We start from the raw sequence: 15,075 nt of genomic DNA on the forward strand, positions 1-15,075 counted from the left end.
GTCTCTGTTTATCCTTCATCTCTCTCTCCAGGCCTCTGGATACGGAAGCGGCGATGACGCCTTTGAGGACGTGGAGGGACGAGACGAAGTGAAGAAGATCGTGGAGGAGAGGGAGTACACCATGGTGCGTTCATGCACGCGCTCGTACTCGCACCACTCGGTCCTTCCCATTTAGCTGAGCTGGACCGGCACCAAAGAAAACAGCTCTTATCCTCACAGGCCTGCTGGAGACTGGAACATGGTGATATGTGCTGCTCGCTGCCAGCTCCGCGCTCTGAAACAGGAATCAAAGATTGCGACGGGGCAACAGAAGAGAGACAGAGTGGAAAGAGATTATATTATTTATAGAAGTCGCTCTTATTTGCCTTTCTTGCCTGAAGTTTGATGAGAAGATTGGAGCCAGTAATCTCAGCTGACTGGAGAAGAGTCAAAGCTGCAGACAACAAACACAAAACCCCCAAACAAACAAGATTTAATGTGTGAAGGAGTGAGACTTAGAGGTGATGGTGGCAGGATGTGTAGCGTTAGACTACAACTGAAACTAAACTAAAAGTTAAACCTTAAAATAAAATAACCAGGCCAAACAAATTCATGATAATGATGTTATTACATTATCTATAGAAAATTAGTGTGTTTGCTGTGTGTTTTGTGTCTTTTGTGGGCAAATAAATTACAGTGTGGAGAGAGTCTGTGACCCACGACCGTAAAAAAGTGAACAAAAAGAACAATTACACTGATTGAACAGTAAAAATTCAACCAGATGAACTGATACAATATCAATATTTCATTTTTTAACATCAAGGTTATATCACAACATATTTTCATATACCTGGACAGAGCTAGCTGCTTGCTGTCCTCACGCTAAGATAAGCTAGTCGTCTGCTGGCTCCAGCTTCATATCTGCACTTCAGAGATCAGATCCTCCCATCTGACTTTTGGCAATGAAGCAAGTAATCAAAAGAGTTACTGCTTTAATTATTAATACAGTTCTTTAGCTGTACTTATTAAACATGTCGTCCTGTAAGAAGCCTAACAGAGATGACCCTGCTGACCTCACAGCTGAACTGATGCCACTTCTTCATCACTCGATTTTCCAAAAACAATAAAAAATTGAATAAAATGAAACAAGTAAAACAGTTTCAGACTGAACTACACGTGTCTGACTTGTAGTAACAGGATTACTTTCCACCTGTACAGAGAAATCCAACTAATGAGTAATCTGATTAAGGACACCTGGTGAAATCCTTGTGTAGTTTCTCACACTTCAGCTCCCTCTGTTGATTATTCAAGTTTTCCTCTCAAGAAAATCTCCATCATGCATCAACACGCTGGAGCCTACAGCACCGTCTCTGCACTGTTGATCACGACCCGACATTTAAATGCTCGTTTTAAGGAGCAACCAGAGATATTTTCCTTCATGAACCCAGGTTTTCCTCCTCAGCTCCAGGCCACTGTGAAGTGCTTTTACTCCGACCCTGTTGTTGTCACCTGAAGCGCCTCAGCACCGTGTCAGTATGGAAGCGTGACGTGTTTTCCAGCCGCTCTCATCCAGCTATGTGAAAAATGTCCTCCTCGGCCACATCAGGCAGGAAGAGGACGGATTCAGATCTAATCCGACGCTCGACAGGAAAGACCAGATTTATTGCTTTTTCACTGCTACTCGTGTCGATGGATCATTCACAGACACGGGCGGCGGGGTCACGGGGTCAAGGCGTTTTTTATTGCTGTGGCAGATCTTGTCAAAATGATGCAGAAATAATGTTGAATCAATGCGGCGCTGCGAGCCAACTCAGTGCAACGTGAGGAATGCTGCTTCCAGCCTGACGCTGTAGTTGGATCTGATCTGAGGGGAAACATTTCCTACCATCTGTGGCGAACACTCACTCTGCTCTGTTTTATTACCAGCAACTGTTTCTGCTCTGGAAGTTATCAGATGATGAAAGCTGAGACACTGTGATACTTTCTGACTGTGCATCAGATATTTTGCTTTATTCTCATTTACATTTCATGTTAAAATCCATGACGTTTGCCTTTTTCTTCCAGTTTTTGTGAGGTGACTGTAGATTCTGACCTTTCTGTCCTCAGCCCTTCCCAGAGCTGGACCCCACCTACAGCACCCCGGTCCGAGCTCCGCCCACCGAGGTGCCTCCGGGTGACTACGACGATGAAGACACGGAGGAGACTTCTGGGCAGGAGGTGGAGGTGACCGCAGTAACAGGTACTGAAACACAAAAATCTTGTCTTTATATTATTTTAGGAAGTCTGCAGCAGTGATTTGCAGAACACACACACATCTTAAATAAATGCAACACAATGTGCAGGACTGTGTTGACATAGAGGTGATGCTGTAACACAGGACCAAGGCTGCAGTTCTCAAATTCAGCCACCAGATGGTGCTGGAAGAAAAAATGTAACCCTCTGTCTCTCTTACTGTCCTCTCACCTGCATTAAATAAGGTTTCATTACATAATGGTTACTACACTGTGTGAGTAAACCTTTCTAAATCATGTGCTGACCTCGTTTATTAAAAAAAGATGTCTTAACGGTTTCACTTTGTGTCTTTGTTGCAGTAAAATCACTTCAGGCCAGTACTCCAGCCGCCGCGACCGACACTGTAAGTTTTCTTCATAATTAACTTTATAAGTAATAATTCAACTTAAATCAGAAAAGGCTTTATTCAGCGTGCAACTACAGCAGCAGGATAAACCCGTCCCTTTAGTCAGAGTCCTGCAGTGCAAGGACGTCGTCTCCATCTCTGCTGCATCTGAAACATTCTGTACTCACTGGTTGGAAAAAGAAAGAAATAGGCTCAGGTCACCTGCACTGAGACGATGATCATGTTTTATGCATAAACATCACTCATCAGCTCCTGTAACTAAACCAGACACACTCCCTCCACCTTTAGTTCATGTTAGCGTAGCTCAGTTTTGCTGCTCTGCTACGTTTATACTGTAAATATAAATGAACCTTCGCTGACTCAGGCCCTCCAGGTGTCTCCAGGCCAGAAAGGGGAGCGAGGTGAGCCAGGTCCTGCCGGTCCCCCTGGACCCGCCGGCCCTCCGGGGACAGCCTCAGGAGACGGAGAGGGAGGGGAGCCAGGACCCCGGGGTCCACAAGGACCAGAGGGGCAGCCAGGTCCGCCTGGAGTTCCTGGAAAAGCCGGGCAGCCTGTGAGTCGTGTCTGCTTCTCTGCATTTTTCAAACTAATCTATTTTTAGACGCTGTAGCTTTCTAATAACAGAACATGAAAAGAGCTATTTAGAGCCGACTCTGTTGTTTGGATCAGTCCCGCAGTCCGAAGATAAAATGATGGATTGGTTTTCTATTTCTGTCTTCTCTCCAGGGAAGCAAAGGTGAAGCTGGTGTCGCAGTGAGTAAAGTCTCTCCAGCCTCGTAGATTTATAGATTCATTCCTGTAGGAGCGAGGCCGACACCAGAACCTCGTCCTGATACCACGACACACAGCTGGATAAAGTGTCAGCGAGTTGTTGGACTGTGTCACATGACCTCTGATGATACTGTATTTTTTTTCTTTTTTCCCAGGGTGCAACTGGGATTCCAGGATTTCCAGGACTACAGGGGGAGCCTGGTCTTAAGGGAGAAAAGGTAACCAATGCCCGACTTTGATATCACGAGACCTGGACTGGAATAGTGTCATGAATGTAAATACTTGTAATTGACTTTTTAATCTGAAATTAATCACAAAACGTACGAATAAACACAAACAGCTCACCGCTGTCTCCTTCAGAGTGATCGTGGCGTTGGACTACCAGGTCCGCCGGGCCCTCCTGGACCTGCAGGTGTACCTCGGTCTTCCATGTTCCCGGTAGGTCACTTGTCCAGTCCCAGTTTACAGTTTTTAGTGTTGGTGAAACTTTATTATATCCGTCTTTTTAAGTCCTTACTTTACTTTCCACATCTGGTTTGTTGAGCTGTTCCTGCAGCACTGACACGTCTCTGCTGCTGTCGAACACTGAGACACGTCGCAGCTGCTGTTTGTTTTTTAACGATCCGGTTGCTTTTATTTTGTAGTTGAGAGGTTTAATCTCCAATAACTTGAATCCATTCAGGTTCATCCGTCTGTGAACTCTGTTCTCAGTCGTGTTTCTGCTGAAGTTGCTGCTTCAGTCGTGCTGTGTCGCAGCCGTCCAGTTACAGTTTTCACTTGCGATTTTTTACGCATCAGTAATGTTTAATAATAACTATAAAAACAAATTTTCGGTCCAGAATGAAACAGCTGATGCCGCCCTGCTGATTATTTCTTTTTATGGCTGGAGCAGTTTAGTTTTAGGAGTGTGATTATGAATCTGCAGGAAGAAAATGAAACATGAAGCGTCATGATGGTGAGTTAACTAACTGAGCGGTGTGTTGTCATCAGGAGGGGTCAGGATTTGAAGACTTTGACAGTGATGCAGAGATCATCAGGGTGAGTGGACGCTGTTTTCTCATCACTTTGTCATCTGCTGCTCGAGTTTATCTCCCTGCAGGACTCTACACGTGAAACTTCTCCCCCCTTGTGTTACTAAGATATGTCACCTTGTTTCATCAGGGGCCTCCAGGTCCTCCAGGCCCTCCTGGACAGCCGGGGCTCCCAGGAACCCGATCTGAGGACATCTTTCCTGGACCACCAGGGGCCCCTGGGAGAGATGGGAAGGATGGAGAGCAGGGCGAACCAGGACTTCCTGTAAGTTAAACAGTCTTTGTTTCTTTAGTTTAGTTTAAATAAACATATTTAGATTACAGCAAGCATCTTTATCTGCATGATTTTCTGTTAAAAAATAAAATAAAAAGGAAAAACAGTCGGTTTATCGGTCGGGCTCTACTTAAAATTCATGTATCGTGTGTTAATTTCAGGACCATTTCTTTTCTAAAACACATTGTATTGCTGACCTGGCTTCTGTTTTCAGGTGATTGAGGAGTGGTTTAGTGGCTCTGGCTCTGGGTCTGGGTCTGGTTCTGGTTCAGGGTCTGGTCAGGTATTAACACTTGGTCCCATCAGATCCATGGGACCAAAAAAAAGACAGAATTTCTCCCCGACTTTAAAAGAAAAGCCATGTTCGCCCTCTGCTTTCTGCACATTATTAACAGATGTGCTGACATGTCATGTGGGTGGTTGAGGAGAACCCATATCAGAAGTTCTGATAAGTCCAGTTATCCTCGAGCTGCAGTCACAGCGCTGTCAGAGCTTGAGAACATGGTGTGAGCTGCAGCAGCATCTGTTGGGGGAAATGTGTCTTTTGTCTTTAAAACATTAGAAGCTTTTACTAACAGTGTGAATGAGCTGCTCACAGGTGGACAGTAGTTACTGCAGCAGTGTTCTGGTGCATGAAAGGTTTGCACATTAGTCCCCGGAGCCCGGTAGCTTTGTTTAATGTTCTCATTCCGCTCGTTCACAGAGATGAATGTCACCAACACTTTAAACAGCCGTGCACACTGTTCAGTGAATGCACAAAGTTAACTCCCACTGGCATCTGGTGAAGATTTATTATATATATGCATCAAGAATCTGAAATGTAAATAAAGTTCTGTCACTCTTGCAGGGAGTTGATGGGAAAGACGGCGATCCAGGGCCTCCAGGGGAGAGAGGAGACAAGGTTCGTACGATGGAGGAAGAGACACGAGGTTGACTTTAAAGATCTCTAATGTTTTGTGCTGCTTGTGTGACCACGCCGGCTTTCCTGAGCGAGGTCGTGCTGATTTCCCTCGAGCGGGCCTCTTAGCGCTCTGTTAGCAGAAACAATTACACACAAGCTAAATAACCAGCGAACACGAGGAGCCCTGCTCTTAATGAGGTGACCCGGCGGACTCGTAAAGCCGAGGGGCTCGAGTGTAAACAAGTCTGTGTTTCGATAGCTGCGCTGCCTTTTTGTGCAAAGCAGAACGTGCACTCGCTCTGTGCTCAGTGCTGCAGCTAACATTGTTTAATTGTCTGTCTAACAGGGAGAGGCTGGTGTCGACGGGCAACCAGGACCAAAGGTAAGACCCACTTACCTGTCCCCGTCTCCTGATCCCCCCCCCTCATACTCCTGCTTACTTTACTGGTTTAACCGAGTTCATGATCATTTCGCTCTGGATCACGTCTCGTGTAGGGAGATCAGGGTCCTGCAGGGTTTCCAGGTCTACCAGGCTCAGATGGTCCAGAGGGGCAGCCTGGTCCCAGGGGTTCACCTGGCCTTCCTGGGCCCCCAGGGCCCCCTGGAAGAGGCTATGCGTTCGACTTTGAGGTACCAATCTCCGTCACAGACAATATCAGTATGATGATAACTGTTTGGACGCTCAAGATTTGATCATGTGACTTTCTTTTGGTCAATGTCAGGACCTGGAGGGATCTGGGATGCTGAGTGGATTTGGAGCTGTGCCCTCAGGAGGCCCACAGGTACAGCTGCAGTGTGTTAGCATGAAAGACAATATTTTGCTTCTGTGTTGTGTCATCAACAGCTATTTTATCACCTCTGACACATTTACTTGTATTTATCACACAGGGGCCTCCAGGAATCCCCGGCCTCGAGGGACCCGAGGTGAGATGTTTCGTGAATTCAGTCGACTAAAAGCTGGTTTTGCTGTTCTGTTACAGTTTGGATGCTTAGTTTAAGGACTAATTCTGGAGTTTGAGTTGGGCATGTAGTCGCACACAGCCAGATACCATTTAATGCTGGACCAATAGAAGACAACGCAGCAGACTGTAGCTCCTTTAAGTGCCGTTAGTTGAAGCCAATAAATTGCTGCTAAGGGAGCAAACAGGAAAAACCACTTCAGCTGACTGACAGCACTTGATTCAGTAGATTCATGCAGTGACGTATGAAGCTCAGGTCAGCGGTCTCTCTGATTTCATTTTCCATCTTCTTCTCTGTTGTCTGTCAAAGGGTAAAGCTGGTTTGGACGGCCTCCCGGGAAAGCCAGGTGAAAAGGTGAGTCTGCCCTCGTTCTGTTATGCTTCTCGAGATGTCGGGTTTATCTCAGCACGAGTCCAGATAAATGTCTGGATCGGAACTCGTGTTGTAGTAAACAGCTGTAAAGTGAAAGGCCACATGGTGGCGAGGGATGTCAGCTGTTGGCAGTGAGCTGCTGCTGTGGGAGGCAGGAAGGCTGTCCTCATGTTACCTCGTGAAGCAACACAAAACACTGCAGCGAACCTTTTTACAGACAATCGACTTCAAAACTGACTGAGAGACAGCTGATGAAACCATTTTGTTTTCATGTTCACGGGGCTCTGAAATAAAGGAAGCGGGTGACCTCGTACCAGTGATGTGCATGAATGATTAATGTCTCTGGTCTCTGTAGGGGGAGCCAGGTGCTGCAGGACCACCAGGGTTTCCAGGCCTGGGTGGAGAAAAAGGGGAAGAGGTCAGTAAATGGATGTGATATTACAAAATGTTGCAGATTTCATTAAAATGTTACGTTTTCTAGATGGCTTCGAGAGATTTTTTACGGACTTTCTGGTAGTATAGATAACTGGACATAACTCTATAAATAAATGAATATGTAATTAATAAAAAGAAGCACATATATTTGGATAGGATTTAGGGTTATAAAAAAGATATTGCTGATAACTGAATGTCTGACTTTAAGATTTTGTGTCTTGTCCTGTGCCGTCTACAGGGACCGAAGGGGGACAAAGGTGATCTCGGACAAAAGGTAAAACCAGTGTTGATATGTCAGTTTAGAGCGTTTTGATTTGCCATTTACTGAAAATGTCAAATGTGTTTTTTCAGGGAGAGGCGGGACGAGACGGGCTCAGTCTACCTGGCCCTCCGGGACCACCTGGACCACCAGGACCTATCATCAACCTCCAGGATGTAAGTGCTGGTGCCACTTTCTACCAAGCTGCTGAGGGATGAGAAGCTAAATGACTAAACGAGTTCAGGGAGTCGGTCTGATTTCTCCCTCTGCCTCTTTTTATTCAGCTCCTACTGAACGACACAGATGGTGCCTTCAACTACTCAGGGATTTTTGAAGCTCAGGGACCTGCTGTGAGTATCTGACACCACGTGATCTTGACGTCTTCTGTTTAGAGACGGAGGTATCCTCATGTTTATTTCTAACTGTTTGCAGGGTCCAAAGGGTGACGCGGGGTTACCAGGAGTCAGCGGACCTCCAGGACTTAAGGTGAGCGTAAACAGACTAATCTGCCAAAACAAACTTGTTATACTGGTATTATTCTGTACACACACATTTTAATATTTGTGTGCACGCGTGTTCGTTTTCTCTGTTTGTTTGTTTACAGGGTGCAAAGGGTGAGCCAGGGTTGATGATGGCAGCAGATGGATCCATGACGTCTGGCCTGGCTGGTCCAATGGGACCCAAAGGAGACAAGGTTATATTTGTTGTCACAGTGTTTGTACTTTCTCTTGTGCGCACCAGGGATGTTTAGTGTTTGCGTGTTCTTCAGGATGAACAGCGTATTGTAAAATTAATCACAGCATTTTCAGTGTAAGTGTGAATGTGTTTGTTGCAGGGTGATCATGGTGCAGCTGGACCTGCTGGAGTCCAAGTAAGTATTAAAAAACAGCAACAAAGGCAAATGGTTTCACTTCTGAGGTTTTATAATGTCATTAAATCTCAATTGTTTCACTGCTGAAGATGTACGGAGGACCAGAACTGCCAAAACATAAAAAGAACAAGTACATTACTCAATAATAAACAGCAATAATTTCACTTTTTAGGTTTTATGACACTGTGAAGTCTGATTGTTTCTCTGCTTTAGATGTATGGAGGACCAAAACTGCCAAAATAAAAAATAAAACAAAAAAAATGTATAAATAAATTTGCCAATAAATGGATTATAGCAATAAATATATAAATATATACATAATGGGAAAAAAAATCCTGAGTACATTTTTATGAAGTAAATAATAAATAACAGAAAAAAATATAAAATGGCACATTGATATCTTCTTGAGTCATTTATTTTATTTTTGAATTTTAGTCCATTTCAGTCCTCCATACTGATGATCACTCACCTTATCTTATTCCTATCAGGGGCCTATTGGACCACCAGGACCCAAAGGAGAATTTGGTTTTCCTGGAAGACCGGTAAGAACCAGACATTTTTATTTTGATGTGAAGGACACACAGACGCTTCCTGATGTTAACTGTTGGTCCTTTGACCAGAAGATTCACATTAAAAACAAATATATTTCCTATAAGTCCAACACACCTGCTGTTTGTTACAGTTTTACGTTAAATTAAATCACACACTGACTCTGTGGACGTCATCAAAGTTAAATCCAGTCTAAGAAGCCATATTGTTGTTTTAACTGAGATGCTTCTGGATGATGTGTTCAGGGTCGTCCAGGTGTGATGGGACCAAAAGGAGAGAGAGGAGACTCTATAGGCCAGCCGGTGAGTCGTATATGTAAATAATACTAAAAAGATACTGGTTCAGAATCTGCAGATAAAACCGATTCTGGTTAAGTATTTGTTTTATTGTCTCCTTCTCCTGCTCTTTTTTAGGGACCTCCTGGCCGTCCTGGACTTCCGGGTCGCCCGGGAATGTTCAACTGCCCCAAAGGAGTAAGCACATCCGCACATTCACCAGCACACAGTCGTGACTCTTCGATCATCCGGAGTGTTTTATATGTCTCTGTGCTCACTGTCCTCTCTCCTCCCCCTGGTCTCTGAAGACAGTGTTCCCCATCCCTCCCAGACCGCACTGCAAAATGGCCGTAGGTGTCTGTCTCCTGCAGGACGTATTACTGATGAAGCATGTCTTTTATATACGCAGTTATTCACCTCTAACAGCGAATTAAATCTCATATAATCCGCCGTCCTCCTGCTTCGTCTATAATCTAAATCATATCTTCGTTTTATTCATTGAGGCCCGGAGGTTTAAAGGATGACACATCGGAGTCTATGAGAGCATATTTCACTTCCTTTAGCACACAGTCAGTGTCCAGACTGAACTAGTTTGACTGAAGGCCGAGCTGCATCCTCAGTTTCCACGACCTCCTAACTTCACAGCACATCGTCTCCCTCTGTGTACGGATTAACTGCATGTTCCTCTGTGTAACACCGGTACTAGCTTAACCTGTCATCACTCAGAACTGTTCCAGGATGGTTCTGAGACACACCTGCATGCTGCATGTCCAGAATGGAAAGGTGAAGGTTCAGTGCCAGAACAGACGCGAGGTAGTACCACAGCAAATCTGCATCTGTCATTTGCATGTTGATTGAGATCATAACCACACAGACTGAATGATTTTTTTATATTTGGATGATTGTGATGATATTTTATTTAGCGACTGCTGTTAATTAAGTTTGTGCTCCGTTACTTCAGCTCAATCCCGACGGCAGCATTGCGTTCGGTGAGTCGGATCGTCTGTTTTGATTTTAGAAATTTATGAAATATGAAAAGTTTTCTCTCTTTAAAACCCAAAAGAAAGGAAAAGCAATCACGTTGAGCTCGGCTTTTCTCGTCTTCAAGGTAACTGTCAGACGGCACCGAAAGGAGAAAAGGGAGAGAGGGGCCTTCCTGGGATGCCGGCGCCACCGAGTGAGTCCACACAAATTAAATAAAATCAAAGGCTCTCTGCGTGTTGGACATTTTTTAATAACATGAAAAAATAATAAATGCCACTGAAGGGAAAAACAAATTGCTACGTTATAAAAACAAGTCTGCAAAGTGTGTTTTAATGAGTGAAGGAGGACATTTTATCTTGTTTTTTCCATTTCCTGGTTTTTAAAAAAATATTTAATCACCATCCTGTGAATTAACAAGCTTCAGAATATTTCTGTGACATTTTGTTAACGGTCGCTCGTCTTTTCCCTGCAGGCGCATATCTTCCGAGGGGCGGCTTGGTAAGTTTCCGTTAGATGTGCTTCTGTTAAAATCTTTCATTCTGCCTTTATATGACATCAGACTTTTTTATTTGTGTGTGTGTGTGATCGCAGGGGACAAAAGGTGACCAGGGAATGAAAGGAGTGAAGGGAGACAAGGGGGAGGCAGGTTATCCCGGGAACCCAGGCATCCCTGGGAGACCAGGACTTGTGGTGAGTCAAGTTTCCGTGGCTACATAACGTGTCATCATTGTGACCACAAAAAAGCAATCGATAACTTCCTCTTTCAGGGACCCAAAGGAGACTCCAGGGTTGGACCACCAGGCCAGCCCGGTATACAAGGTGTCCCTGGCTACGGCAGACCAGGACCGACCGGCCCTCCTGGGCCACCGGGGCCTCCAGGACCCCCTTCATCACCCTCAAGATATGGCTCAGGTACAATTCATCGAGCAGATGCTACTGTAGCTGATGAGATCAAACCTGATTGTAGAGTAGAAAAACTTTATTGTCGACACTTCTGATGCAAAAATGAAGAAATGTGTCTTTGCTTGCAGATGCAGTAAAACATATTCAACACACAAGGACATGAAAACACTACTCTGCATTTTCTGAAAGGTTTTTACATTTTTCTTATCCCAGGTTTGACGATCGTTGGCCCCACTGGTCCTCCTGGACCTCCAGGACCTCCTGGACCTTTGGGTAACTCAGCATCTGTAAGTAAACATGTCTCCTCTGGCCTCGTGTTGAGTCGTAGACTCGTATATATCCTCCACTGTAGCTGTGAAACCGGTACCAAAGTTTCCACAGATTGTTACAGTGTCCCGTCTCTTTATTTGTTCTTCAGCTGAAAACCTTCTCGAGCCGTGAGAGCATGATGCAGAACACCGCCAGGGACGCAGAGGGAACGCTGACGTACGTCACAGCTACAGGAAGTCTCTTCCTCAAGGTTACCCAGGGATGGAAAGAGATCCAGGTACTGACCCAGATGAATCCTCTATATCGTGCTTCCCACATCTTGGTACTAAAGATATGCAATGATGTCAGATGTTCTGAAAAATCGAGAAGTGTTGCACCTGCAGTTGAACCTCTACCTCTATCATCTACCTTGACCAGTTATTTTCACCTGAGCCTTTTCAACAAAACCTGACGTCCTCGTCCAAAACTAAACATCATTTTAAAGCTCACAGATGCTCATTAATGTCAGAACAGCAGAAACCAAGCACAGAGCTGCCCCCTTTTAAAATGATGTGCTTGTGGGTCAAAGCTTAACTGATGTAGCAAATCAAACGGTGTAACAGCAGTTTAATTGCTTTTCTGCGTATTACTTGGACCTTTTCACGCTCAGCGAAGCACCGAGTCAGTGTCGAGTGATTTGCCTTTGAAACTCTGATCCAGATTTACACATTGTGTGCTCTCGATGTAAATCTGATCTTGATTTTCCTGTTTTGTCTCCGCAGCTCGGCAGTCTGATCTACCTCTCCAACAACATTATTCCACAAGATGAGGTACTTGTTGCTTATTTTTATGGCTTTTGTTCAGTAAAATTATGCTATTGTGGAATTTTGTACTGTTTATGCATATTTATCCCATTAATATCTCTTTATATCTATTCGTTTAGCCTCAAACTGCATTTCAGATACGGGGAGACACGATGGAAAGGATACGCTCGGTTAATGAAAGGGTGAGTGTCAATAAGACTGTTGTCTAAAAGTAACCGATTTGATTGATCTGAAATATCTATGGCCAAAACCCGAGCCAATCCGATCTGTTGACTTCCTCTCCCTCCAGCTCAACCTGGTGGCCCTGAACCAGCCCCACTCAGGCGACATGATGGGGCTCGACATGGCCGACCGGATGTGTTACGAGCAAGCCAAGGCGATGGGTTTGGCTCCGAACTACCGCGCCTTCATTTCCTCCCACAGGCAAGACCTGGTCCACGTGGTCTACCCTGGTTTCAGGGAAACTCTGCCAGTAACCAACCTCAGGGTGAGAAGTCTTCTCTGCTGTTTTTCTGAGAACCCTCCGCAAAGCTTGCGTGGCTCGATCATAACCCACTTTGTGTCTTTGTGTAGGGTGATGTGATGTTTAGGAACTGGCGGACGATTTTCACCGGTGACGGAGGGCCGATCAATGCAAGGATACCCATCTACTCCTTTGACGGCCGGGATGTTTTAGCCGACCCCTTCTGGTCAGTAAACTCGATCAACTATGTAATTGGCTGTTTAATTTGATATTTTCTGTTATATTCACCTTGTGTAACGTCTCTCCATCAGGCCCCAGAAGAGCATCTGGCACGGCTCCTCCAGCAGGGGTCACCGAGTGCCGGACAAATACTGTGAGACGTGGCGAGCGGACCACATGTCAGTCACGGGCCAGTCGTCGAGCCTGACCTCGGGTCTGCTCCTGGGCCAGCAGACGCGGAGCTGCTCCAACCAGTACATCGTTCTTTGCATCGAGACCCACAAAAACATTTAAATCCCTCCTGCACCGCTCCACCAACAAACCCATCCCAGCCACCTCAACACTCGGGGAAAAGATCTGCGTGTGGTTTTCAGCACGTCTTCGGTGCTACCTGTAACATTTTGAGGACCACGTTTGACACCCTGTCGCTCACAAAGACGGTGTTCGGACATTTTTTTCCTCCCTCTTCTGACATCACTAGGTCACTACTCTTAGACTTAAACAGCCAAGATATAATCTGGGAAGGTAAACTGAGTTAATTCTTCGCTGTTGAACTGGAAACATCTCGTGGATTGAGATACAAATATGCTCGTTTTTAAAGGAGCAACCCAGAAGAATCTCCCTTTATATTCAACCTGGTGGCACATAATGTCAAACACACAACACAGAGCCTTCCTGTATTTGTTCACGACACTAATGCCAAAATCTCCATCAGAATGTGGTAACGATTTATTGATGTTAAAATGATACATGCAGCACCTTTAACCTTTTACTCAAGGACAGTGGACAGACGCATCTGTTCCCCACAGTCACCCAGGTGTGTTGAGGATAAGACGTCTCTGCAGGGCGCTGCAGGAAACTGCACCTGCCCTGACGTGTGGCGACTTTTTTTTTTTACAAGATTTCCAAAGAGGTTTGTGATGGGAGCGTACAGAGCTACTTTCACTGTATTGTTTACAGGTTGTCGTGGAGAGTGTAAAATGTTTTTGTTATGTTTACTCGATGTTTTAAGAGCAGGAAGTTTGTTTCCGTAACTTACGCGGTCCCCTCGTCCAACAGCGGGTTGACCCGACAGCCAGTGTTGCCACCAAAGTAACTTTAAATGCACTGTACTTTATTTTAAACCTATTTTTTTTTTGTAGCTCAACATTTTTCATGGTTGAAGGTGTTGTTTGTGTCGTAGCCTCTCATCTTGGTGATCTCACTCCTTTAGCAGCTCTAACTCTCAATAGGCTATTTAATTTAAACTCAATGATTTATTTATACCGTCACAGCACATAACATGAAATCAGAAGATAAAATTTTAAGAATGTAATTTATCGTGTTGTTGTTTGTCCTATGACTTTTTTTTTTATTCTCACTTTTTGCCTCTTTTTCTACTTTTTGTACAGTTTTCTTTTTTTGTGATTTCTGGAGAATGTTGACAACAGTCTAAACAAAATGTCCGCCTCGCGCAGAGATACAATTGAAACAAGCTAAATATTTTCATGCAAAAATAAAATTCCAAGGGAAAAAGTGAGAGCACATGTTTTTGTATAAATATTGGTGCTTTGTTGAATAAAGTTTTCTCTTTTCATAAACCTGTTCTTGTTTCATTCACAACATGACTCTCCTGGACTATTGATTTTTTTTTTTTTAACCCTGGTGCCCTTAAAGGTTCCCCTTAGTGTCTTTCACCTCACTGTTTTGGTTATACAGCACACGACTTCCCTCTGTTTGTACAATCTTGCCACTCTCATCAACTGTTTTTCAGCTGCCACAGTCAAAAAGTTCTGATAACCTCTACTCTATCTGTGCAGCACCAAGCAGCAGATAAAGTAAGAGATCAGTTGGTGAAAAAAGTCCAGCTTTTATCAGCTAGGTTGCCAAACAGCTAAAAGAAGAGTGAGTATTGGACTTGTATCCATCATGTGGTGGGAAACGTAGATCCAAATAAATGCTAGGATGTGTAAACAGGCTGATGTTTGCTAACAAAGCAGCGATTATGGCGTTTATTTATTTTCCCTGCAATTTACCGGCCAACATACAAGTTGTACACACGCCCGTACCAACACTGCAAACCTGTGATAGGCTTAAATCGGATGAAATACAGGCCATGTGAATATACCAGCCTGACTC

The 15,075-nt window shown here is 44.5% G+C and overlaps 1 protein-coding gene across 2 annotated transcripts in view; it reads left to right on the plus strand.

Moving 5' to 3' along the window:
- Positions 1-14,531, plus strand: part of LOC311249535 (collagen alpha-1(XV) chain-like) — a 56,560-nt gene extending 42,029 nt beyond the window's left edge. The window contains exons 7-45 of one of the 2 annotated variants that reach the window (XM_084340629.1): positions 32-124; positions 2,086-2,218; positions 2,571-2,614; positions 2,982-3,170; positions 3,344-3,370; positions 3,544-3,606; positions 3,749-3,826; positions 4,379-4,426; positions 4,550-4,684; positions 4,908-4,976; positions 5,541-5,594; positions 5,941-5,976; positions 6,090-6,224; positions 6,317-6,376; positions 6,483-6,518; positions 6,864-6,908; positions 7,282-7,344; positions 7,600-7,635; positions 7,713-7,796; positions 7,905-7,970; positions 8,053-8,106; positions 8,225-8,314; positions 8,456-8,491; positions 8,980-9,033; positions 9,286-9,342; positions 9,454-9,513; positions 9,624-9,665; positions 10,277-10,304; positions 10,424-10,492; positions 10,772-10,797; positions 10,891-10,989; positions 11,067-11,211; positions 11,416-11,489; positions 11,621-11,749; positions 12,234-12,281; positions 12,395-12,457; positions 12,565-12,762; positions 12,849-12,964; positions 13,050-14,531. In XM_084340629.1, the coding sequence (XP_084196755.1) occupies positions 32-124; positions 2,086-2,218; positions 2,571-2,614; positions 2,982-3,170; positions 3,344-3,370; positions 3,544-3,606; positions 3,749-3,826; positions 4,379-4,426; positions 4,550-4,684; positions 4,908-4,976; positions 5,541-5,594; positions 5,941-5,976; positions 6,090-6,224; positions 6,317-6,376; positions 6,483-6,518; positions 6,864-6,908; positions 7,282-7,344; positions 7,600-7,635; positions 7,713-7,796; positions 7,905-7,970; positions 8,053-8,106; positions 8,225-8,314; positions 8,456-8,491; positions 8,980-9,033; positions 9,286-9,342; positions 9,454-9,513; positions 9,624-9,665; positions 10,277-10,304; positions 10,424-10,492; positions 10,772-10,797; positions 10,891-10,989; positions 11,067-11,211; positions 11,416-11,489; positions 11,621-11,749; positions 12,234-12,281; positions 12,395-12,457; positions 12,565-12,762; positions 12,849-12,964; positions 13,050-13,251 (3,084 nt within the window). In that variant the 3' untranslated portion in view covers positions 13,252-14,531. The remainder of the gene's footprint in view (positions 1-31; positions 125-2,085; positions 2,219-2,570; positions 2,615-2,981; positions 3,171-3,343; positions 3,371-3,543; positions 3,607-3,748; positions 3,827-4,378; positions 4,427-4,549; positions 4,685-4,907; positions 4,977-5,540; positions 5,595-5,940; positions 5,977-6,089; positions 6,225-6,316; positions 6,377-6,482; positions 6,519-6,863; positions 6,909-7,281; positions 7,345-7,599; positions 7,636-7,712; positions 7,797-7,904; positions 7,971-8,052; positions 8,107-8,224; positions 8,315-8,455; positions 8,492-8,979; positions 9,034-9,285; positions 9,343-9,453; positions 9,514-9,623; positions 9,666-10,276; positions 10,305-10,423; positions 10,493-10,771; positions 10,798-10,890; positions 10,990-11,066; positions 11,212-11,415; positions 11,490-11,620; positions 11,750-12,233; positions 12,282-12,394; positions 12,458-12,564; positions 12,763-12,848; positions 12,965-13,049) is intronic. The other variant, XM_084340630.1, reaches the window with a different exon arrangement.
- Positions 14,532-15,075: the final 544 nt, after the last annotated feature.

The sequence above is a fragment of the Pagrus pagrus genome (assembly GCF_965226575.1).
Source record: "Pagrus pagrus genome assembly, chromosome: 20".
Lineage (NCBI taxonomy): Eukaryota > Metazoa > Chordata > Actinopteri > Spariformes > Sparidae > Pagrus > Pagrus pagrus.